We start from the raw sequence: 27,695 nt of genomic DNA on the forward strand, positions 1-27,695 counted from the left end.
CTATGTGGTACATATGGGACCTAGTTTTGCCCCATTTCGTGGTTGATAATGTACATATCTATGTGGTACACATGGGACCTAGTTTTGCCCCATTTCGTGGTTGATAATGTACATATCTATGCCCGATTTCGTGTTTGATAATGTACATATCTATGTGGTTCACATGGGACCTAGTTTTGCCCCATTTCGTGGTTGATAATGTACATATCTATGTGGTACACATGTGACATAGTTTTGCCCATTTCGTGGTTGATAATGCACATATCTATGTAGTACACATGTGACCTAGTTTTGCTCCATTTCGTGGTTGATAATGCACATATCTATGTGGTACACATGTGACCTAGTTTTGCCCCATGTTTGTGGTTGATAACGCACATATCTATGTGGTACACATGTGACCTAGTTTTGCCCCATGTTCGTGGTTGATAATGCACATATCTATGTGGTACACATGGGACCTAGTTTTGCCCCATGTTTGTGGTTGATAACGCACATATCTATGTGGTACACATGTGACCTAGTTTTGCCCCAAGTTCGTGGTTGATAATGCACATATATATGTGGTACACATGGGACCTAGTTTTGCCCCAAGTTCGTGGTTGATAATACACATATCTATGTGGTACACATGTGACCTAGTTTTGCCCCAAGTTCATGGTTGATAATGAACATATCTATGTGGTACACATGTGACCTAGTTTTGCCCCATGTTTGTGGTTGATAACGCACATATCTATGTGGTCCACAAGTAACCTAATTTTGCCCCATGTTCGTAGTTGATAATGCAAATATATATGTGGTACACATGTGACCTAGTTTTGCCCCAAGTTCGTGGTTGATAATGCACATATATATGTGGTACACATGGGACCTAGTTTTGCCCCATTTCGTGGTTAATAATGTACATATCTATGGGGTACACATGGGACCTAGTTTTGCCCCATTTCGTGGTTAATAATGTACATATCTATGGGGTACACATGGGACCTAGTTTTGCCCCATTTCGTGGTTGATAATGTACATATCTGTGGGGGGTACACATGGGACCTAGTTTTGCCCCATTTCGTGGTTGATAATGCACATATCTATGTGGTACACATGGGACCTAGTTTTGCCCCATTTCATAGTTGATAATGTACATATCTATGTGGTTCACATGGGACCTAGTTTTGCCCCATTTCGTGGTTGATAATGCACATATCTATGTGGTACACATGTGACCTAGTTTTGCCCCATTTCGTGGTTGATAATGCACATATCTATGTGGTACACATGTGACCTAGTTTTGCCCCATTTCGTGGTTGATAATGCACATATCTATGTGGTTCACATGGGACCTAGTTTTGCCCCATTTCGTGGTTGATAATGCACATATCTATGTGGTACACATGTGACCTAGTTTTGCATTATATTGTACATCTGACCTTAGAAAATATTTTACTTATTTTTTCAGAATGTCGTTGTACCTTTTTTGTGGTACGCATGATATCTAGTATTGCCAGATGTCGTGGATGACATGGTAAGTTTGACCTGCGGATGTTGCGGTTAAACCTTGTGACCGGGTTTTTACATATTTTACACAAAGTATCATACTAACTTGTGTCCCATCTCGTGTGTGACTGTGTAGGCCAGTGCGAGCCCCGTATCCTCGCTCACGCTGCAACTCCTGTGCGGCTGACACATCCCGGATACCTGCGCCAGGCCTAGCGTTCCGCACGGCTCGTTGAGACGCGAACAGATGTTTTTCCTGGAAATTACATTTGGGTAGTTAATAATTAATATTATTTTGATGAATGATGACCGTAATTTAATGGGGTTTTAGCAATTTTGAAATATGACAACCTTTAAGGCAGTTTGAACTTATGAAAGCGTAGCAGAAGATCTGACGACTAGTATTGGTTTTTATATTTCTTTTACCTTATTAATCAAAATAATGTGTGCAGCACCAATACATTATTTGAGAGATGATAAAAAATACAATATTTTGTTTTAATGCAATCTTGAATGTAATAATAAGAAAGGGGCACAATTTAAAACAAAATGACTTCTTTGTTAACGTATGTTATTAAGGTTTTGGACCTACTTTTGTTTAAATGAATGTTGTTGTTTTTTCAATTGATAATAACACAGCCCCGGAACATAAAATAAAACGAATGCTCTTAACCCAAGCTTTGATAAGCCGAAAAGGTGACATCTGTTTTAACAATTACCGTTTTTTTGCATAGTTTTTTACAACTTTTTGCATTAAAAACAATATCATTATACCAGTACTACTGTAAGATCTTACTGTATTATCGCCTCCAGCTGAACAGATGCTGAGATTGACTTAAAGTATGCATAATGCAACATCTGTGCAAAAGCAATGGTACGGTATGCTTATTGAATCTTATACCACTTTAGTATTGTATTATTTCATCTTGTATTCCGTGTTTATCAAGAGCAACATCTTTCATTTTCGGCAAAACGAAATAAATTTGTTTGAACTAATCCTAGGTGAGGTAAGTTGAAATGTCATGACATGTTCTTCTATCGTATATCAATATCAACTAGAGATTCAAAAAGATCATTGATATCACTTAGTTCAAGTACCATAAAAACAGTTAAAATAGAATAATAAATTTTGGGTATTTCTGAAAGCTCCCCTCAGATTTATGAGGTGAGAAACGTAAAATATTGTAGATCTAAGAGAAATATGTTTTGATACCAATATTTTAATATAATGCACATCAAGCAGACTAAAATTTCCATTTTTTCACTACAAGTGTTATCCTGTGTCATTCATGGATATGTCACATGTTTCCAAACAGTCACTTATTAACTTTGACGCCGCTAATTGACCCACGTAATAATGAAATCACGTGACATTATGACGTCACACCCGTACCTGGTAAGGAGAACTGCTACGTCATGATGGCTGGGGTGGTCGTCGTCCTTGAAGTTGATACGCTGCTGGAACTTACAGAAGCTGGTGAGCGTCCTGTCCGCGTGGTGAGTGATCAGCAGCTCGTCCTACAGAATACTAGCATGATCATCACAGTTTGACACAATGCTAGGTCAAATTGGTGTTTACCATATCTCATGTACCAAAAATGTAGAATATGTTTTAGATCTACAAACATGTATAAAGATACCAAAATATAAGTTCTGGTATAAATTCGAAGTTTACCATGAAAATACACAAAATGCGGTTCTCTGATGTATACTCATTTAATAAGTATGAAAGTACTCAAATGCGGATAGTGAAATGAAGTTTTGTTGTTCACCGACCTGTTCTTCCTCCATGAGCAGTATCCGCACGAGCACAATATTGATAGAATTGCCGATGCTCGCGTCGTGGAACATCACAGACACCTTCAATAAATATATTATTTGCAGTGAATCAATTAATTAAATATACATAACGTTAAATTTGTTTTCAAAGTTTAAGGTAAATGCACACACAGCCAGTCCCTCAGGTATAACCTTGAATCCAAACTCATTTTTGATAAACAACCGAGTTTTCTTTGAAAAGAGTTGCTAGCACCACAACACAATAAAGTGTTTGTAGCTCCATAGCACGAAACATTAGCAACGCTAGCACTGCCACACATAAACGATGAAAAACATTTAAGTGTTTTACGCACCACCAAACAATACAGAGTTGCTAGCATCACAACACACCGCAAAGTTGCTAGCACAACAACACACTGTAGAGTTGCTAGCACCACACCACAATAGAGAGTTGCTAACATCACAACACAGTTCAGAGTTGCTAGCATCACACCACAATACAGAGTTGCTAGCATCACAACACAGTACAGAGTTGCTAGCACCACACCACAACACATAGTTGCTAGCATCACAACACACTGTAGAGTTGCTAGTACCACACCACAGTACAGAGTTGCTAGCATCACAACACAATACAGAGTTGCTAGCATCACAGCACAGTACAGAGTTGCTAGCATCACAAAACAATACAGAGTTGTTAGCATCACAGCACAGTACAGAGTTGCTAGCATCACAAAACAGTACAGAGTTGCTAGCACCACACCACAACACATAGTTGCTAGCATCACAACACACTGTAGAGTTGCTAGTACCACACCACAGTACAGAGTTGCTAGCATCACAACACAATACAGAGTTGCTAGCATCACAACACAGTACAGAGTTGCTAGCATCACAAAACAATACAGAGTTGTTAGCATCACAGCACAGTACAGAGTTGCTAGCATCACAAAACAGTACAGAGTTGCTAGCATCACACCACAGAACAGAGTTGCTAGCATCACAGCACAGTACAGAGTTGCTAGCATCACAAAACAATACAGAGTTGTTAGCATCACAGCACAGTACAGAGTTGCTAGCATCACAAAACAGTACAGAGTTGCTAGCATCACACCACAGAACAGAGTTGCTAGCATCATCACAGCACAGTACAGAGTTGCTAGCATCACAGCACAGTACAGAGTTGCTAGCATCACAGCACAGTACAGAGTTGCTAGCATCACAAAACAGTACAGAGTTGCTAGCATCACAGCACAGTACAGAGTTGCTAGCATCACAAAACAATACAGAGTTGTTAGCATCACAGCACAGTACAGAGTTGCTAGCATCACAACACAGTTCAGCGTTGCTAGCATTACAACACAGTACAGAGTTGCTAGCATCACAACACAATACAGAGTTGCTAGCATCACAGCACAGTACAGCGTTGCTAGCATCACAACACAATACAGAGTTGCTAGCATCACAAAACAATACAGAGTTGTTAGCATCACAACACAATACAGAGTTGCTAGCATCACAGCACAGTACAGAGTTGCTAGCATCACAGCACAGTACATAGCTGCTAGCATCACAGCACAGTACATAGTTGCTAGCAATCACAGCACAGTACATAGTTGCTAGCATTACAACACAATACAGAGTTGCTAGCATCACAGCACAGTACAGAGTTGCTAGCATCACAGCACAATACAGAGTTGCTAGCATCACAGCACAGCGCAGCGTTGCTAGCATCACAGCACAGTACAACGTTGCTAGCACCACAACACAGTACAGCGTTGTTAGCATCACAGCACAGTACAGAGTTGCTAGCACCACAACACAGTACAGAGTTGTTAGCATTACAACACAGTACAGCGTTGCTAGCATCACAACACAATACAGAGTTGCTAGCATCACAGCACAGTACAGCGTTACTAGCATCACAGCACAGTACATAGTTGCTAGCAATCAGAGCACAGTACAGAGTTGCTAGCATCACAGCACAATACAGAGTTGCTAGCATCACAACACAGTACAGAGTTGCTAGCATCACAGCACAGTACAACGTTGCTAGCACCACAACACAGTACAGCGTTGCTAGCATCACAGCACAGTACAGAGTTGCTAGCACCACAACACAGTACAGAGTTGTTAGCATCACAGCACAGTACAGCGTTGCTAGCATCACAGCACAGTACAGAGTTGTTAGCATCACAGCACAGTACAGCGTTGCTAGCATTACATCATGAAACAGAGTTGCTAGCATCACAGCACAGTACAGCGTGGCTAGCATCACAACGCAGTGCAGAGTTGCGCATCACAACACAATACAGAGTGGCTAGCATCACAACGCAGTGCAGAGTTGCGCATCACAACACAGTACAAATTTTCTAGCATCACAACACATTACAAAGATGGTAACATGACGCCACAATGCAGAGCTGCTAGCATCACTATACAGTAAATTGTTGTTGGGCCCCAAACCACAAAAGTTACCATATTCATGATGGTGAGGACGTAAGTCTCGAGGTGCTCGTTCTTGTGGTACGCGATCATACTCGGGTCCACCACAATCAGCGTCTCCACGTACCGCTCCGTGGAAAATGACCGCTTCTTCCGACTGTGATCCGCCCCCGCCCCCGCCCGGCCCTCTCGACGCCTCCGCTGGTGGCTCTCCCATCGCTCCCGTTGCTCGTTGGCTCGGGCAGTCTCTGGGAGAATAGAACAATTATGGATTAAGAATATAAGGTATATTGTTAGGATTATCTTTGAGAGTAGCCCTTCTTTCAAGTACATATTCGTACAGGAGTTTGGCCCTTTAAAAAAACACAACACCGCAAATGGCGGATGATGTGTGTTTTTTCAAGCTGTTTTTTATATTCCTTCAAAGCATTAATGAATATGTTTTACAAAAGATTGAGTTTGCTGAACGCAGACAATGGAGCAAAGTAACGTGACTGTAATGAACCGAGTTGTATTCCGTCCAACTGACATCGACCTCTAGGACATGTAAGATATACAAAATGTTAGTAATACAGTAAATCAAGAATGACCTAATATGTAAAGTAAGTGCACCTTTATAGTAAAAGAAGACGTTACTAGATGTAATTTGAGCATAATGTAACCCATTCAGAAGGCTTTAAATCATTTGTCACTTTCCACATGCAAATACGAGCAATCCATTTATCATAGTTTCTATTTCGAATCTTTTACATGGGGGCCATTAGAATAACATCAAAGACGGGCAATTCAATGGGTTACGTATATCATTTTCAGAACACATACTGATCAATTTTCATTTTGATATACCTCAATCTGTGTTTGGATGGTTAATTTACGCAAGCATGAACCATTAATATCATTTCACCAAGTTTTCATTCACAAAATATCACTGACGATGGTTGTTGGCACCATTTACACTGAGTTTAACAAGTTAGATGTTATCTTCATAAGAAACGATCTTATCATTTTGGCAATGATACGAAATTATACTGCAACTAAAAATCAGATACTTTCTAATTTTCAATAATTTCTCACACTGAAATTGCTAATTACTGGTAACAATTTTTGGCAAAGAAAACTTGAACATACTGTACCGAAACCATTTATCTGTGAAATTAACTTCAACCATGGTGAAGGGATATGTAAATACCAGTAATCGTTCTGCCCCCGAAAATAACTTTTTCAAAAGAAAAATTACGGTCGGAGGGACATTTTGTCATCGTTATGAAATATCAAATAATGTTTTGAACAAGCACCATCTGAATACATCCGTATACAATACAAATGAGGTCAAATATTCGAATAAGGAAAGCAAATAAACCATTATTCAGTGTTCTTATTTATAAGGTTAGCGTTGCTCAAAAACCTTCTAGGGCAGAAAATATAAAAATCGCCATTATATATCTCACGTTTCAATTGCCCCAGTAAATATCAAATGTCATCTATGTTAAGGACGCATAATTGAATGATTAGAGTCTAATTTAGGTTGTAAATTGATTTCAAAACACATCATTTCAGAAGAAAATGATACTATGAAAGAAATAATTACCTTGCGGTTATTGGAGCATTGATGACTCACCGAATGACAAAATTGAATGTAGTCGAATACGAAACCTAGCGGAGAATATTTAATGTTCAAGGGTTACAAGTACATATTTCTTGTGTCTTAGTAACAGTATCTGTATAACTAACTATTTCATGGACGTACCTCGCACCCCACATGACCTGTCCTTACGCCCATGTTCCGCCCTGTCAATGTCGAGGCCCTCCGGTAGCGAGGAGCGTTTGTAGATAACGTGACGGTGGTGACCCTCTGACGTCACAGCATCCCTCTTCAATGGTTCTATGAAATACTGCTCCTTATCCGTGTGAATGAAGCCGTGCTGCAAATGCACAACATCGCATGCCAGTTAAGGTAGATAGATAGATTCTTTTATTCCTCCAAAATTGAAGAGCCAAACTTATATACAATTATAAACAACATTATAGGCATTAAATACACATTGATGAATACATATTATATCATCCAGCATGTTTAACAAACCGAGAATAGAAAACTTTCAGTATATTATCATACAATTAAATGTACTGACCACACAAATTACATTCTAAGCACTGCGAGAGTTTCAAACATAACAAAGATGTTAAACCAGACTATAGCAAACAGACTTACATAGTTTACAGACAACAACAACAACAACAACAAACAAGTCCATTAAGTTTTGCCTTCCACAATGCAAAAGTGGGTGGGGAAGGCCAAAAATTAAAATGTTTAAAAAGTTAATGTTTTACTTAGATTTGAGGAAGACCCTTTTTCAGGAGAAGAATAACTTGAAATCCTTAGCAACATAATTTGGGGTAATAAGGAGTTTAGCAAATTTTACGAATGAATATTTTATACGATTTGGGTTCAAAGGCATTTGCATTTTTCCGCGAAGTCTGTCATGAATATAAATATATTTTTGATTCAAAATGCTCCAGACAACTCACTCAACAATGTCTTGCGGGTTCTTGATGATATCTTTCCAAATAAGAAAAATATTCAAGAAAAGAATGCACAATAGTGGATTAAATTCATTTCCTGGTTACAAAAATGCAAACATCTTTCTCAAAACAGTTGCAATCACTACAAAACCGCAATACATTGCCAGTAATCGAGTAGTCCTGAATATATTGACACAAAAACATAGTTATTTTGTATAAAGACATTTTCGTAAAATGCGTTTCGATTAAAATCTGATAAAATCTTATTCTATACTGAAAGTTGCTCAACTCCTTATTACGCCTACACATGTTGCAACGGATGCATGTATTATGCTTGCTAAATATTGAACCTCAAAACTGAATATAAATTTATTTCTTTTTTAACATTTATGTTTTGGTCCTTGAAACTAATTTTTGCACTGTGGAAGGCCCTTAATCAGTTTGAACATCATTTTCAAACATTACGACGTGCACTTGTGAAAGTAGCTAGATTTCAAGTAATATTTGGTACATCAGCAAAATGATGGGGTTTCGTAATGAGTGTTTTTCTCAATTTTGTATGATTACATCTGACATGAAAGTGCAAAAGTGGTATTTTATTTCATTTGCGCTAAAAGATCAAACTGTCGGGTAATTGCACAGTGAGGAATCTGCGATTTCCACGAACAACACGAGGACTCATCACGCCCTGTATGATAGAAAGATGAAACGATCGCTACACCAGTTAACAGGGAATCTCTCCACTCGAATTGCCAATTTGTCGTAAATATTAAAAGAACGATTAATAACATCCCAGCATTATGAGAAATCTGATAACAGATTCTAGATCCTAGGTTTAGTCATAATGCCATAATACATAAACTTCTTGTAAAGAGCTCAACCATCCCATAAACAAAACGTTGTATGTATTATGTCACCAGGTGTATTACCTGATTTGTTACAAATGACCTTGACCTGAATGCATTCCATTTTGTGCTATGCGTAACAAAGGTAACGTATATTCAAGTATAATTAACTAAATAACCAACCCTTTTGAGGTTTACAGCAACCTGACCTTGAACTTGAGCAACTTTATATTTGCTCAAGTTTAAGCGCTTTACGCGAGTCAAACTATCGATGAAGAAAGACGGAAACTTTAAAGGCTTGGTAATATCTCTTACTTCTTGCCGTAAATGACCTCTGCCCTTCTCGACTCCGTCATATATCAAATCAATTGCAAATTATTTCATACTAAGACACAGGCCATTGGATCGTGGTGGTAAGACTCGTTCAGAACCACTGGATCGTGGTGGTAAGCCACTGGATCGCGGTGGTAAGACACTGGATCGTGGTGGTAAGCCACTGGATCGTGGTGGTAAGACACTGGATCGTGGTGGTAAGTCACTGGATCGTGGTGGTAAGACTCGTTTAGAACCACTGGATCATTGTGGTAAGCCACTTGATCGGGGTGGTAAGCCACTGGATCGGGGTGGTGAGCGACTGGATCGTGGTGGTAAGCCACTGGATCGTTGTGCTAAGCCACTGGATCGTGGTGGTAAGCCACTGGATCAGGGTGGTAAGCCACTGGATCGTGGTGGTAAGCCACTGGATCGTGGTGGTAAGCCACTGGATCGTTGTGGTAAGCCACTGGATCGGGGTGGTAAGACTCGTTTAGGACCATTTGGTCGGGGTGTTTAGACTCGTTTCGAACCACTGAATTGTCATTGGATCGAGGTGATAAACCACTGAATCGGGTTGGTCAGCCACTGGATTTGGATGGTAAGTCATTGAATCGGTTGGCCAGTCACTGGATCGAAAGGTCAGCCACTGGATCGGGTGGTCAGCCTTCGGATTGGGGTAAAAGGTTTGTTTAGAATCACTGAATCGGGTTGGTCAGCCACTGGATCTGGATGGTAAGTCATTGAATCGGGTGGCCAGTCACTGGATCGAATGGTCAGCCACTGGATCGGGTGGTCAGCCTTTGGATTGGGGTAAAAGGTTTGTTTATGATCACTGAATCGGGTTGGTCAGCCACTGGATCTTGATGGTAAGTCATTGAATCGTGTGGTCAGCTACTGGATCGGGTGGTCAGCCTTTGGATTGGGGTCGAAAGGTTCGTTAAGAATAACTGGATCGGGGTGGTAAGGTTCATTTATAATCACTGGATCGAGTTGGTAAGCTTTTGGATCGAGGTGGTAAGCCGTTGGATCGGGATGGTCAGACACTGGATCGGGAGGTTAAGCCACTGGATTGAGTTACTAAGCCATTGGATTGGGATGGTCAGCCACCTGGTCGAGGTGGTAGGCCACTGGATCGAGATGGTAAGATTCTTATTATAACTACTGGATCGGGGTGGTAAGCCATTGGATCTGGGTGGTAAGCCACTGGATCGGGGTGGTAAGCTACTTGATCGAGGCAGTTAGCCACTGGATCGGGGTGGTAAGATTTGTAAAGATTCACTGGATTTGCAAACCACTGGATCCGTGGGGGGCGGGGGCGTCAGCGACTGTATCGAGATGGTCAGCTATGGGATCGGCTAGTCATCCGCTGGATCGAGGTGGGGTGACTCGAATGGTACCACTGGATCAGGGTGGTAGGCCATTGGATCGGGTGGGTCAGCCGTCACCGGATCGGGGCGGTCAGCCACTGGATCGAATTGGTAAGATTTGTTTAGAACCACTGGATCTGGGTGGTAAGCCAGTGGATCGGGGTGATAAGCCACTGGATCGGGGTAATAGGCCACTGGATCGAGGTGGCAAACAACTGCATCGGGTTGGCAATCCACTGATCGGAGTGGTAAGCGAGTGGATCGCGGTGGTAAGATTTGTTTAGATACTATCTACAACTATGATCTCAAGTTATCATTTGTTCATAATCCTATACTCATTCATAACATATCTAGTTCACAATGACTGTGCGCTCATACGATCTATACAGCCCGGTAAATCAAGCACACGGACAGCCATGGGCAACGCCCATCCATCATATATTACATGATACCATCAGGCCTAAACCAAGACTGTCAGTCAGACAATAGGTACACACCCTTTGTTGATCGCGAGACCTTTGATCTAGTAACGCCGTTATTAATTAATTACAACTTTGTATCATGTCAGAAAGGACGGGCACGGAATAAGGATAATGTGCTGCTTTGAAAAGCGTACAACGAACAAGGTCTAAATAGGCAGGGCTATCAAATTGCGCATTGGAACGCGCCGGTGACAGGCATAACGGACTTGTCTTTAATTAGATAGACACTCAATATTGTCTGTGATTGTAGCCCATATAAGGTCACAGTGGTCCCGCTCCATATAATTCCTGATATTCGGACGACTATAAGACAACTGTCAATCACCAGATGGTAAATGGTTTAATGAAAGCCAGACACAGGTGTTTACAGGCTTTCATTTCTTGAATGTGCATATGACAGCCTATTGTTTCACTATGTGCGCACATTTAAACGTCTACTGATTTAGTATAACCACATGCACTTACAGTCAAAGCATGCATGTTTAATTAGTCCATATAAACTAAAAATGTTAATAATTATGCGTACTTTGCTTCGTATGTTTATTTTCGTATTAATCTTGGTAAACGTATTCATATTTCACAGGAAATGATGACCGGACTCAGTGCTGTATGTAATGGAGAGGCAAACGAATCAAAAAGTATCGTGTTTGGAGTAAATATTGACTAGTACTAAATGGTTTTTAACATCATTATGTAAACAATGCCAAAAATACCCTCAAAATAACAATTCGTCAAATATATGCAAATAGTGTTTTAATGGATGTGTACTGAGCCGCTGTTAATGGCGTCTCTGGCATTGCGGACAGCCGTATCACGTGTACTTTCTTGACTCAGTTCTGCCTTTGTATGCTTTCTTTGTAGCAACGTGGGTATGAAAAGAAATGAATGAAAAGACAGTCAAGTAGCACATGGAACAAAACTTAATAATGTCGACCTTTCTAGAAAACATTTCTTATCAGTCAAATATCATCAAATTCATATGTTAAATAAACACTATAGCACAGCTTATGTTTGTTTTCAAAAACAACAACAAACACACAAGAGTCAGCGGTATATGACATCACGCCTGGAAAGGATGACTCACTGCGGTCAATCGCCCGGGTAACACGTGCAGTGAGGAACCACAGACTTCCTGACAGGGATCGTTGCCTGATAACCACAACACATACACCACTAGAACAACAAGCTCCTAACGATATCTTACGAAAGAACTATAAACATATGTAGCATAATGAACAGGACATATTTCTGCAGCAAAAGTTGATCAAATGAGTTTACGCTTTCTACGTAAAATGCTTTCTTAATGTAATATAAATTTATATTTTTTCAAGTCATCATTCATATTTTCCATTTTAGCTAAATACTCGGGATATTGTCATTATTCTACAGACGACAAGTACTCGTATATGTCCAAAACTTTCGTAGATGCCCCAAAATATTGAAAGAACGAACCCAGAGTTCATAAATAACTTATTGGCGTGGATATGTTTGTAAGATCGCAATGAACTGTTATTGGCATAACTCCGAACCAATCAAAAAAGTTCTTAAACTTGGCATAACTCCGAACCAATCAAAAAGGTTTTAAACAAATGAAAAAATCTTAATTTCTGTACAACAATCAAGAAGTTTTTAAACTTGGCATAACTCCGAACCAAACAAAAAGTTTTTGAACACATACAAAAATCTTATTTCTGTATAAGCTATGTGTTTTACGACTTGGTTTGTTTTTCCTTTTATGATATTGCCAGTATTGATATATAATCTTTGATATAGGCTGTAAAACTCTCATACTAGAATGATATAGTTAATTAATGAAGATAAATCATGTCTACCACTAGGAATTTTGTTCTTAAGAAAAAAATCCTTTACTTATCTTTATGTTCCATGTTGTTTGGTTATCATACTAAGTATTGCTTGCCATTAATCATATTCAAATGCATATATCATGTATCTTTATCTGGTACAGTTTAAAAGCTCCCCAATTGTGCCAACCGCGATAAAAATATAATGAAGCACAAACACCACAGCGCTGCCACTACAAGCCTGCTCTCACTATCAAAGTTAGGATACAAACCATCCCGATAGATCGAAGCCGTGTAAATCTTTATAAGTCGTTGGTTATTCAAATATTACCTTCATACAAATAGTGGCGATTGCCCTACCAGAGCAGTTCAAACACCAACGACGTTGATTCTATACCCGTGTACCACGATACTCTACCTTCCTATGAATATTAACCGCGGTATTGTACGGTATGCCACGATACTCTACCTTCCTATGAATATTAACCGCGGTCTTGTACGGTATGCCACGATACTCTACCTTCCTATGAATATTAACCACGGTCTTGTACGGTATGCCACGATACTCTACCTTCCTATGAATATTAACCACGGTATTGTACGGTATGCCACGATACTCTACCTTCCTATGAATATTAACCACGGTCTTGTACGGTATGCCACGATACTCTACCTTCCTATGCATATTAACCACGGTCATGTACGGTATGCCACGATACTCTACCTTCCTATGCATATTAACCACGGTCATGTACGGTATGCCACGATACTCTACCTTCCTATGCATATTAACCACGGTCATGTACGGTATGCCACGATACTCTACCTTCCTATGAATATTAACCACGGTCATGTACGGTATGCCACGATACTCTACCTTCCTATGCATATTTACCACGGTCATGTACGGTATGCCACGATACTCTACTTTCCTATGAATATTAACCACGGTCATGTACGGTATGCCACGATACTCTACCTTCCTATGAATATTAACCACGGTCATGTACGGTATGCCACGGTATTCCGTTAATTCCCTGCTTCGATTATATACGATTACAGGTGATAAATTATGATCACTGACGTTTCAAGTAAGTTTTTTAGTATGACCGATGGCGATGAACTACGAGTACCCTCCCAGTCAACGTACGTTTCAAGACGATTAGATACATATGTACCGATATTTAAGAGATTCAGGCGACGTCAGTTTAATTACGCATTTTAGAAATTAACATCTGATTAATATCTTCCTGGCAACTGTTCAAAGACTAAACTAAGCCTACAACCTTGCAGAACTGCAACGAGAAATTGCGGGAAACGATATTGCCGTTGCCCAGGTACTGGAAGGATGATTTTGTCGTATCAACACAATTAGCACGTGCTCGATATATTGCCCCGAGAATGGTTGTTGACGCATTCGTAGTACTATCGCCAACAACCGTACTGGATCGCCATTATACTAGTAGTCGTTACCATCGTAGGCAATCCCGATGAATCGTACGGTGGTCGATTTCCTATATGATGACTGTACCAATGAGCCCATTTGAGGTACGAATGCACTAAGATTGCGCTACGGTTTGAAAAAACAACAACACCACGACAGTTCAAAACAGTTGAAAACTGTCATGGGGCTTCTTCATTAACCCGGATCATACACACTAAGCAAGAAATAGAAAGATTAGCTAACGAATGTATGGATCACGACCTGTCAAGTCTCATCGTTAGCAATCGGAACCAAAAACCGTGACAACGCAAGACAGGCTTAACATTATGCCGTGCAACAAGACTGCTGCTCCTCAGTTCAAAAAGCTTGACGGTTGTTACATTGTGTCATGCTACCTGACAGCTGGTGGCTCTACAACTTTTTAAATTGTTTTAATGCCGTACTACCAGACAGCTGCTCCTCGGTTCAGAAAGCTTTACGGTTGTTAACATTATGTCTTGCTACCATACAGCTGCTCCTCTTCTCAGGAAAATCTACAGTTGTTAAAATTATGTCGTGCTACCTGACAGCTGCTCCTGGTATCAAAACGCTCTACAACTGTTTAAATTGTGTCGCGCTACCAGACAGCTGCTCCTCGGTTCAAAAAGCTTTACAGTTGTTTAAATTATGTCGTGCTACCAGACAGCTGCTCCTCGGTTCAAAAAGTTCTACAATTGTATACATTATGTCGTGCTGCCAGACAGCTGCTCCTCGGTTCAAAAAGCTCTACAATTGTTAAAATTGTGGGGCGCTACCAGACAGCTGCTCCTCGGTTCAAAACGCTCTACAACTGTTTAAATTGTGTCGCGCTACCAGAAAGCTGGTCCTCGGTTCAAAAAGCTCTACAATTGTTTACATTATGTCGTGCTACCAGACAGCTGCTCCTCGGTTCAAAAAGCTCTACAATTGTTTAAATTGTGGGGCGCTACCAGACAGCTGCTCCTCGGTTCAAAACGCTCTACACCTGATTAAATTGTGTCGCGCTACCAGAAAGCTGGTCCTCGGTTCAAAAAGCTCTACAATTGTTTACATTATGTCGTGCTACCAGACAGCTGCTCCTCGGTTCAAAAAGCTCTACAATTGTTAACATAATGTCGTGCTTCCAGACAGCTGCTTCTCTTTTCAAGAAGATCTACAATTGTTTACATTATGTCGTGCTACCAGGCAGCTGCTCCTCTTTGCAAGAAAATGTATAAAAGCAACAGAATTGACACGACTTACACGTAGACAATAAATGACCAGTGTACATGTGCTGTTCAATTAAGCAATCGTTCAATGATAATTGACATGTTAGTGTATAATATTGGATAATAAATATCAGAAAGTGACGTATGTTCCTTTTCTCTACCAATCATGTGAAGTTTGTTTATTTACTATATTGCTATTGATAAACTAAACATGTTTAGTTATCACAGTAGCATTTTGCATTAAGCTTTAGCTCACCATTAATATTAGGAGGAACAGTATTGCAAATTAAAGTTGCAAACGTTGCTCAACGAGTAATAAAATGAAAGTAAGACACATTTGAAAGGTATTCAAAAAAACTATTGAACAGAATAATTTATTAAATTGGCTCATCATAAATTTATTCATATAACTGCTGATGACGTATTCTAAAGCGACATTTAGAATAAGAGCTGCATGTAACCATGTAGTTACTATCTCTTGTATCTATGGGTTCTTAAAGCTTTGTGCATGTTGAACGGCAGGGATTCCATAATACACCAGTACTGGTTAATGTCCGTTTGTTTATCAAATGGTGCGCTCCGTAACCCGCCTTTCTTAAGTAAGAAGCAAACTAGAGTTAAAGTTCTCAGAAGCTTTCCCTTACCTAACGATAGGCGAGTGACATACGCAATTCTGGCAATGAATAAACTGATTTAGTGATTTCAGAGCATTCAAAACGATAATTTCAAAATTCTGCATCACTCAATTTGTCTTGATGAAATAGATTACATTTTTACTTATCCTTATCACAGATTGATTTATGAAAATACATATGACATGCAAATCTGGCATTTAAATGTAGGTGCTTGCCGAGTAATATTTCTTCGTCACCGTTTTATTTTTCTGCAGCAAATGTTTACCACGCATTATTTTTTATGCATCGAGCGAACAACACTTGTAAATTAGCTACACATTTATATCATTTGTTGTTGATTTTGACACAATTGCTTTCCTTTTAAATATTTGTTTTTGTTTCAAGCAAGCGAGTCAATTCGTAAAAAGAAAATGCAACTATTTCGACGGTTCGATGTCTACAAAGTGCAACACATTACAATGTCCGATGACTTCTGAGTGCTACATGTTACACTATTCGATGAATATCATGTGCATAACGTTTTTCTGTTCGATTCTTTCCCAGTGCATAACGTTTCTCTGTTCGATTCTTTCCCGGTGCAACACGTTACTCTGGTCGATTCTTTCCCAGTGCAACACGTTACTCTGGTCGATTCTTTCCAAGTGCAACACGTTACTCTGGTCGATTCTTTCCCAGTGCAACACGTCATTCTGTTCGATTCTTTCCCAGTGCAACACGTTACTCTGTTCGATTCTTTCCCAGTGCAACACGTTACTCTGTTCAATTCGTTCCCAGTGCAAAACGTTACTCTGTTTGATTATTTCCCAGTGGAACACGTTACTCTGTTCGATGACTACCAAGTGCAACACGTTACTCTGTTCGATGACTACCAAGTGCAACACGTTACTCTGTTCAATGACTACCAAGTGCAACACGTTACTCTGTTTTATTAGTTCCTAGTGCAACACGTTACTCTGTTCGATGACTACCAAGTGCAACACGTTATTCTGTTTGATGACTACCAAGTGCAACACGTTACTCTGTTCGATGACTACCAAGTGCAACAAGTTACTCTGTTTGATTATTTCTTAGTGCAACACTTTACTCTGTTCGATGACTACCAAGTGCAACACGCTACTCTGTTCGATGATTACCAAGTGGAACACGTTACTCTCTTTGATTATTTCCTAGTGCAACACGCTACTCTGTTCGATGATTACCAAGTGGAACACGTTACTCTTTTCAATGACTACCAAGTGGAACACGTTACTCTGTTTGATTATTTCCTAGTGCAACACGCTACTCTGTTCGATGATTACCAAGTGGAACACGTTACTCTTTTCAATGACTACCAAGTGGAACACGTTACTCTGTTTGATTATTTCCTAGTGCAACACGTTTCTCTGTTCGATGACTACCAAGTGGAACACGTTACTCTTTTCAATGACTACCAAGTGGAACACGCTACTCTGTTCGATGATTACCAAGTGGAACACGTTACTCTGTTCGATGACTACCAAGTGGAACACGCTACTCTGTTCGATGATTATCAAGTGTAACACGTTACTCTGTTCGATGATTACCAAGTGTAACACGCTACTCTATTCGATGATTACCAAGTGGAACACGTTACTCTGTTTGATTATTTCCCAGTGTAACACGTTACTCTGTTTGATGATTACCAAGTGCAACACGTTACTCTGTTTGATGATTACCAAGTGTAACACGTTACTCTGTTTGATTATTTCCTAGTGCAACACTTTACTCTGTTCGATGATTACCAAGTGTAACACGCTACTCTGTTCGATGATTACCAAGTGGAACACGTTACTCTGTTCGATGATTACCAAGTGTAACACGTTACTCTGTTTGATTATTTCCTAGTGCAACACGCTACTCTGTTCGATGATTGCCAAGTGGAACACGTTACTTATTTCAATGACTACCAAGTGGAACACGTTACTCTGTTTGATTATTCCCTAGTGCAACACGTTACTCTGTTCGATGACTACCAAGAGGAACACGTTACTCTTTTCAATGACTACCAAGTGGAACACGTTACTCTGTTTGATTATTTCCTAGTGCAACACGTTACTCTGTTTGATTATTTCCTAGTGCAACACTTTACTCTGTTCGATGATTACCAAGTGGAACACGTTACTCTTTTCAATGACTTCTAAGTGGAACACGTTACTCTGTTTGATTATTTCCTAGTGCAACACGTTACTCTGTTTGATTATTTCCTAGTGCAACACTTTACTCTGTTCGATGATTACCAAGTGGAACACGTTACTCTGTTTGATTATTTCCTAGTGCAACACTTTACTCTGTTCGATGATTACCAAGCGGAACACGTTACTCTGTTTGATTATTTTCAAAAGGAACACGCTACTTTGTCGATGACTACCAAGTGCAACACGTTTCTGTTCGATGACTACCAAGTGCAACACGTTAACTGTTTGGCGACTTGAAAATGCAACGCGTTTCGCTGCTCCAATACTTCCGAGTGCAACATTTAACAATGTCCGATAAATACCCAGTGCTACACGTTACACTCTTTGATGACTACCAACAGTTACATGTGAAACTGTTCGGGGAAAACCCAGTGCTACACGTTACAATGCTCAATTAGAACCAAGTGCAACACGTAACAGTTAACTATAAAGTACTACATTGTTTGGGAACTACTATTTGCTAAACTTTCTACTACACTGTTCTACGACCTTCAAGTGATACACGGTGCACTGTTCGATGTATTCCAGGTGCAACACGTGACCCTGTTCGGTGATTTCCAGGTGCTACACGTGACACCTTCGGGGACTTCCAGGTGCTACACGTGACACCGTTCAGTGACTTCCAGGTGCTACATGCGACACCGTTCGGTGACTTCCAGGTGCTACATGCGACACCGTTTAGTGACTTCCAGGTGCTACATGCGACACCGTTTAGTGACTTCCAGGTGCTACATGCGACACCGTTTAGTGACTTCCAGGTGCTACACGTGACACCGTTCGGTGACTACCAGGTGCTACACGTGACACAGTCTGGTGACTTCCAGGTGCTACACGTTGCACTATTCGGTGGCTATGAAGTGATTCCCGTTACTTGATTCGATGTTGTACACATACCATCTTTCGCTGATTTGAAAAGTGAACTGATCGCTGACGTAAATGGCAGCTAGTGAAAACATCTGTTGGTGTCAAGATCTGTTTGGGATTGTGCCGACTTTATTAAATGGTTTTATGGGCGTAAGCTTTTGCACTTAAAATGATCATTCAAAATAAAACGTAAAACGGAATATTTGTATAAATAATTAAAAACACGCAAATTCCACATGGTAATGTAATTGTGTAATGACAATAAACATTTCATCTCGATAGAGAATATATTATAAGAAAAGTATAATAGTGTTGGTCCATAACTTTTTCTCAACATGGGATACCCCCGGTAAACCTTATTACTTCCATAAGGTGGTTAACATTTTCCTTCAGTCCGGAAGGTAGACCTTAGTACTCCCAGTCAGGTGGTAAACGTTTTCCTTCAGACCAGAGGGTAGACCTTATTTCTCCCAATACTGATGGGACTCGCGGGTTTGACTGATGGGACTCGCGGGTTTGTCAGATTGGACTCGCGGGTTGACTGATTGGACTCGCGGGTTTGTTAGATTGGTCTCGCGGGTTGACTGATTGGACTCGCGGATTTGACTGACGTGACTCGCGGGTTTGACTGATTGGACTCGCGAGTTTGACTAATGGGACTCGCGGGTTTGACTGATGGGACTCGCGGGTTTGTTAGATTGGACTCGCGGGTTTGACTGATTGGACTCGCGGGTTTGACTGATGGGACTCTCGGGTTTGACTGATTGTACTCACGGGTTTGACTGATGGGACTCACGGGTTTGATGTGACTCGCGGGTTTGACTGATGGGACTCGCGGGTTTGACTGATGGGACTCGCGGGTTTGTCAGATGGTACTCACGGGTTTGACTGATGTGACTCACGGGTTAGATATGACGCGCGGGTTTGACTGATGTGACTCGCGGGTTTGACTGATTGTACTCACGGGATTGACTGATGGGACTCACGGGTTTGATGTGACTCTCGGGTTTGACTGATGGGACTCGCGGGTTTGTCAGATTGGACTCGCGGGTTTGACTGATTGGACTCGCGGGTTTGACTGATGGGACTCTCGGGTTTGACTGATTGTACTCACGGGTTTGACTGATGGGACTCACGGGTTTGATGTGACTCGCGGGTTTGACTGATGGGACTCGCAGGTTTGACTGATGGACTCGCGGGTTTGTCAGATGGTACTCACGGGTTTGACTGATGGGACTCACGGGTTAGATATGACGCGCAGGTTTGACTGATGTGACTCGCGGGTTTGACTGATTGTACTCACGGGATTGACTGATGGGACTCACGGGTTTGATGTGACTCTCGGGTTTGACTGATGTGACTCGCGGGTTTATCAGATTGGACTTGCGGGTTTGACTGATTGGACTCGCGGGTTTGACTGATGGGACTCATGGGTTTGATGTGACTCGCGGGTTTGACTGATGGGACTCACGGGTTTGATGTGACTCGCGGGTTTGACTGATGGGACTCACGGGTCTGATGTGACTCGCGGGTTTGACTGATGGGACTCACGGGTTAAATGTGACTCGCGGGTTTGACTGATGTGACTCACGGGTTTGATGTGACTCGCGAGTTTGACTGATTGGACTCGCGGGTTTGACTGATTGTACTCGCGGGTTTGACTGATGGGACTCACGGGTTTGATGTGACTCGCGGGTTTGACTGATAAATTCGCGGGTTTGACTGATGGGACTAACGGGTTTGATGTGACTCGCAGGTTTGACTGATGTGACTCGCGGGTTTGACTGATTGTACTCACGGGTTTGACTGATGTGACTCGCGGGTTTGACTGATGTGACTCGCGGGTTTGACTGATGTGACTCGCGGGTTTGGTTGATGGGACTCACGGGTTTGATGGGACTCGCAGGTTTGACTGATGAGACTCGCGGGTTTGCCTGGTGTGACTTGTTGGTTTGACTGATGTGACTCGCGGGTTTGACTGATGTGACTTGCGGGTTTGACTGATGTGACTCGCGGGTTTGATGTGACTCGCGGGTTTGACTGATGTGCCTCGCGGGTTTGACTGGTGTGATTCGCGGGTTTTACTAATGTGACTCGCGGGTTTGACTGATGTGACTCGCGGGTTTGACTGATGTGACTCGCGGGTTTGACTGATGTGACTTGCGGGTTTGACTAATGTGACTCGCGGGTTTGACTGATGTGACTCGCGGGTTTGACGGATGTGACTCGCGGGTTTTACTGATGGGACTCGCGGTTTTGACTGATGTGACTCGCGGGTTTGACTGATGTGACTCGCGGGTTTTACTGATGTGACTCGCGGGTTTGACGGATGTGACTCGCGGGTTTGACTGATGTGACTCGCGGGTTTGACTGATGTGACTCGCGGGTTTGACTGATGTGACTCGCGGGTTTGACTAATGTGACTTGCGGGTTTGACTGATGTGACTCGCGGGTTTTTCTAATGTGACTCGCGGGTTTGACTGATGTGACTCGCGGGTTTGACTGATGTGACTCGCGGGTTTGACTGATGTGACTCGCGGGTTTGACTGATGTGACTCGCGGGTTTGACTGATGTGACTCGCGGGTTTGACTGATGTGACTCGCGGGTTTGACTGATGTGACTCGCGGGTTTGACTGATGTGACTCGCGGGTTTGACTGATGTGACTTGCGGGTTTGACTAATGTGACTCGCGGGTTTGACTGATGTGACTCGCGGGTTTGACTAATGTGACTCGCGGGTTTGACTGATGTGACTCGCGGGTTTGACTGATGTGACTCGCGGGTTTGACTGATGTGACTCGCGGGTTTGACTAATGTGACTCGCGGGTTTGACTGATGTGACTCGCGGGTTTGACTAATGTGACTCGCGGGTTTGACTGATGTGACTCGCGGGTTTGACTAATGTGACTTGCGGGTTTGACTAATGTGACTCGCGGGTTTGACTAATGTGACTCGCGGGTTTGACTAATGTGACTTGCGGGTTTGACTAATGTGACTCGCGGGTTTGACTGATGTGACTCGCGGGTTTGACTAATGTGACTCGCGGGTTTGACTAATGTGACTCGCGGGTTTGACTGATGTGACTCGCGGGTTTGACTAATGTGACTCGCGGGTTTGACTGATGTGACTCGCGGGTTTGACTAATGTGACTCGCGGGTTTGACTAATGTGACTCGCGGGTTTGACTGATGTGACTCGCGGGTTTGACTGATGTGACTCGCGGGTTTGACTAATGTGACTCGCGGGTTTGACTAATGTGACTTGCGGATTTGACTGATGTGACTCGCGGGTTTGACTAATGTGACTCGCGGGTTTGACTAATGTGACTTGCGGATTTGACTGATGTGACTCGCGGGTTTGACTAATGTGACTCGCGGGTTTGACTGATGTGACTCGCGGGTTTGACTGATGTGACTTGCGGGTTTGACTGATGTGACTCGCGGGTTTGACTGATGTGACTCGCGGGTTTGACTAATGTGACTCGCGGGTTTGACTAATGTGACTCGCGGGTTTGACTGATGTGACTCGCGGGTTTGACTAATGTGACTCGCGGGTTTGACTAATGTGACTCGCGGGTTTGACTGATGTGACTCGCGGGTTTGACTGATGTGACTCGCGGGTTTGACTGATGTGACTCGCGGGTTTGACTGATGTGACTTGCGGGTTTGACTGATGTGACTCGCGGGTTTGACTAATGTGACTCGCGGGTTTGACTGATGTGACTCGCGGGTTTGACTGATGCCGTGAGTTTGACTGATGTGACTCGCGGGGTTGACTGATGTGACTCGCGGGTTTGACTCATATGACTCGCGGGTTTGACTGATGTGACTCGCGGGTTTGACTGATGTGACTCGCGGGTTTTACTGATGTGACTCGCGGGTTTGACTGGTGTTACTCGCGGTTTTGACTGATGTGACTCGCGGGTTTGACTGATGTGACTCGCGGGTTTGACTGATTTGACTAGCGGTTTTGACTGATGCCGTGAGTTTGACTGATGTGACTCGCGGGTTTGACTGATGTGACTCGCTGGTTTGACTAATGTGACTCGCGGGTTTGACTTATTTGACTCGCGGGTTTGACTGATGTGACTCGCGGGTTTGACTGATGTGACTCGCGGGTTTTACTGATGTGACTCGCGGGTTTGACTGATGTGACTCGCGGGTTTGACTGATTTGACTCGCGGGTTTTACTGATGGGACTCGCGGATTTGACTGCTTGGACTCGCTGACGAATACTATTTTGTTTGTGCTGATTATGTAAATTATCTTTGGCAAAATGCGGCGATATTTAATTATTCCCATAAAACAGAAAAAGACGCATTTTTTACGTCTATCAGTTTTACATTTCCCAGCGAATGTAACGGACAAGTTTTATTCACATTTCCCGAACTGCAGCACTGGTATACACCAATGCCAAGGGAATGCAAGATTCGATACACCGATCTTACAAAACCAACACCGGCTCTTGACGTAATCTTCATTTTAAACCCATATCTTTTCTGGAAAAAAACTGCGGTGATGGTTATCTTGTGGAATCTTTCCAGAAGATCGCCGTTTTTGTTTGTAAACGATGTCAATAGGACACGCGCTAACTTCTGACGGATGTTCATCAATCTTTCCCGTGTCCGCTAGATGATTTTGTTAATTTTTGCTGTATATTTTTATTCTTGAGAGGTATATTACGAGAGAAACTAGTCATTAAACATAAATAAAATATGTTTTGCTATTATTCTTCAGATTAAACATCCTAAATGAACAGTGGTACTCAGCATTCCGTGTTTTGCAAAACACATACAAAGGGAATGCAATTCCTTTTTATAACTAGAATTCCTCGAATCCATTAATTAAATACGAACTTTGATTTAAAATGGGTCATCACGACCTTGACCTTCAACCTATTTACCTAAATTGTGGTTATCTAGTGTTCATGATGAATATATCTACAAATACCCATACAATATAAGATCCGTAAAATAAAGCATCTTAGATAGATTAAGTGGAATCTTTATTTCATTTAAAGCTTACATAGGCCTTTAACTTTGACCTAGTGTACCAAAAAAGGTAAGAAGTCATCTAGTGGTCATGGTTAATGTGCATACACAGGTCGAAGACTCTACTACAAGTAATTCACCAGTTATTGATCGGATATCATTTTTCTAGTTAAGAAAACAATCTTTGACCTTCTGACTCCAAAAAGAACAGGGCGATCGACTGACAAATAACAAAAAGAACAGGGTGACTGACAAACAAAGTTTGAAGACTCTAACAATTATTGATAAGAAAGCGTGACGCCGACGACAACACGAACGACACTGACGACGTGGACGATGACTTTAACGACGACGCCGGACAAAGTACGTGATCCCTATATGTCTACCATGCTTCAAAGGCGACAAGAAAAAAGAGGGGAAAATAGTATAAAGAAATAACTGGATAAATAAATGGAGAACATAAAGTTAAACTTATACATGTATTTTGTTTCTCCTAAATATCTTCATGTATTCAAACATCAACTGATCAGTAGCACGAGGCGGAATGTTGTTGTAAGGTGTGAAAATCTTACCGTGAAGGGTTAATAAACACCTTTTTATAGGCAACTGTAAACACCTATTGAATGTAAATGAGTTATAAAATTGGCTTATCAAATACTTATTTAATGAACGGTTGATGCTGGCGTAATGGGAAGCGACATTCAAGCAACATGTATAACAGCTTAATGGACTATATTGCATGCGACGATGTTATTTCTGGCAATATTTCAACACTGTAAAAAAACTATTATCGTACATTCTTCTTTGTTTTTAAGTAAGGTATTGACATTTCTAAACCAACTTATACTATAAAATACGCATTTTGTCGTTCATAAATTGTTGGAGTGATTATAGAAGCAGCGCAAATAATAATTTGTTATGAATGTAACGATACGTTCCAAACTCTGTACCATTCGATGACAACCTTGTAAATATACGTTACACTGTTCAATGAATACAAAGTTCTAAACATTGCATTGTTAAATAAACGCTCTATACGTTGCACTGTCCAATGACGACTAAGTTCTACACATTGCACAACCTAATTATACACGTTGCACTGTCCAATGGCTACCAAGTTTTACATTATAATACGTTTAAGTTCTAGAAGTTGCACTGCTCCTTGAAATCAACAAATATTTGGACGGTTTTGCAATTTTTGCCCAATGGTATTACCAAATGACCATGATCTATTTCTACCTTGTATATTAAAGCAAAAAAAATGCTAACTCTGTAACCCAGTCATTCGGCCAATATTGTCTGTGTACATAGTGATACAAGTGTCTTATACGGTCATTATTGTCTGTGTACATAGTGATACAAGTGTCTTTTACGCACCTTGACATGCGACTATCCAATAAAGTTGCCATTTGTTTGAAAGCAAATTGATATTGTCGAAATTCTTTATGGACAAGTGATTGAATTATGGATTGTGTAATGACAATACGAACCGGAACACATTATAAAGAATGTTTATTGAATGTCCTCTCACAGCTTTTGGATATATTTTACTCCCAGCCAGGTGGTAAACGTTCTCTGTCAGGCAATCTCTGAGCTGTTGTCAATACGGTTTTGTGTGTTCACGGGTTTGGGTGATGGGACTCTTTGAAATACCACACGACTGCCGGGGTCAATTGTAGACAGGTACAATTGAGCAATTATGGTATTCATTCTTAAATGAGCAATCAGACAGTGTAATTGTCGAGTAGTTATCGCTGAAAAGTCCTCACATCATCCATATGCGCAAATATATTAATGCAGTACTGTAAGACATGGATGGATCTAAATAACACGGGCTTTTGACTTGTTATCTATTCAAAATCTAAGCTTTGTTTAAAGGAACCGATATCCTGTCGATTTTTTTTCCGGAAAAGATAAACGTTGTTTTTATCTGTGGATGATGTCAACAAGACCATGCTCCTACTTTTCTCAGATGCCCATCTATCTTACACTGTTCCGCTGTTTTTGTAAATTAAGCTTGATAATTTTGTAGTCAAAATATGTATCGCTTGAGAATTTAGACAAACGATATGTAAGACACCAACTGTTGTCTTAAAGTACTCAAGTGGAATTCATGAACAAGCTAAAACGAATAATCGTAGATTATCCGACATTTACCAAATATGTCTTTATAGCCAAGGCGGGTGTTAGTTCTCAATTAAACAAGGAACGGGAGTAAGAATGAACAGAAAATGGCTGCGACAAAACATAAGGTTTCTAAATAAGCGCTCGATCACAATCGTGATAACTTTTGATCGATTTGTGAGAAATACATAAAACATGTATAATGAAAACTACATGAGCAAGCCCAGCAGTCAAAACTACCATCAAGACTCTGTTAAAATTTGTATAACGAAAAACGATGAGTCCCAACAGACAACGAGAGGCCTACAGCGTATATTCCACTATTAGAGAACATTAAACAATACCAATAGATGTTTGAGGCATGCCAGGTCTCTTGTGTGAGAAAGGTGTTTTCTTTGTAAAGATCACGACCTGTGGTAGATAACCGACATTAGGTAAACAAAAAAACTCTGGTTTAAAGGTTTTTTGAGAATCAGGATTCGCTGTAAAGTGGTGGAATGGTTACACAGATTAAATTTTAACGGTCGTAAGTTTTTGTCGGACAATCGCGCCATTGATAGTTTATGTTCTACCTGCATCACCGCAATTCCAGATACAAACTGGTTTGTTGATAATTAGCTCATTGACGCTTAAGTTCATTATTCGTGCTGTTTTTAAGACCAAGACGTGAAGTCAAAACAGTTGCAAATAAATGCGTCATCATTTACACTTAAATACTCATCATAATACTAACGTGCTACGTCATCTTACCAGGCAGAAGAATGTCTATGAATGATCGAACATTATAGAAACTTAAAAGATCAGTCGATTTGTACAATAGTCAATGAACTAACAAAATCAAGGTATTATACTTTCGCTGAAAAGCAATCTAGCTATCTGTCTACTTATGATCTGGTTATAGCATGTATTACTTAACCAATCACGTAATTATAGCTGTAATTTTCCTGTCGCTAAATACGGAACAAACTGATACTGTAATTGCAATGATTTGCTGTATAAATTTTCAAGAAAGACACTTGCCATTTACAAAATGGAGAATATAGAAGTTTATGTAAGAATAAGAACACCGATACGCTGGTTTTAGGTTAAATATTTGAAACATTATCGAGCGTATGCCTACCTGAATCTGATTCTGAAAACAGCAAAGG

General features: G+C 41.1%; 1 protein-coding gene across 2 annotated transcripts in view; it reads right to left on the minus strand.

Annotated features, from left to right (window-relative positions):
• LOC128228077 (A disintegrin and metalloproteinase with thrombospondin motifs 7-like) overlaps window positions 1-27,695 on the minus strand; it is a 61,991-nt gene that overhangs the window by 14,362 nt on the left and 19,934 nt on the right. For both annotated transcript variants that reach the window (XM_052939164.1, XM_052939163.1), the window contains 5 exons: window positions 7,466-7,640; window positions 5,752-5,966; window positions 3,271-3,354; window positions 2,888-3,012; window positions 1,601-1,750 (listed from right to left, as the gene is read on the minus strand). In XM_052939164.1, coding sequence (XP_052795124.1) covers window positions 1,601-1,750; window positions 2,888-3,012; window positions 3,271-3,354; window positions 5,752-5,966; window positions 7,466-7,640 — 749 coding nt within the window. The remainder of the gene's footprint in view (window positions 1-1,600; window positions 1,751-2,887; window positions 3,013-3,270; window positions 3,355-5,751; window positions 5,967-7,465; window positions 7,641-27,695) is intronic.

This window comes from Mya arenaria, chromosome 3, assembly GCF_026914265.1.
Source record: "Mya arenaria isolate MELC-2E11 chromosome 3, ASM2691426v1".
NCBI classification, from domain to species: Eukaryota; Metazoa; Mollusca; class Bivalvia; order Myida; family Myidae; genus Mya; species Mya arenaria.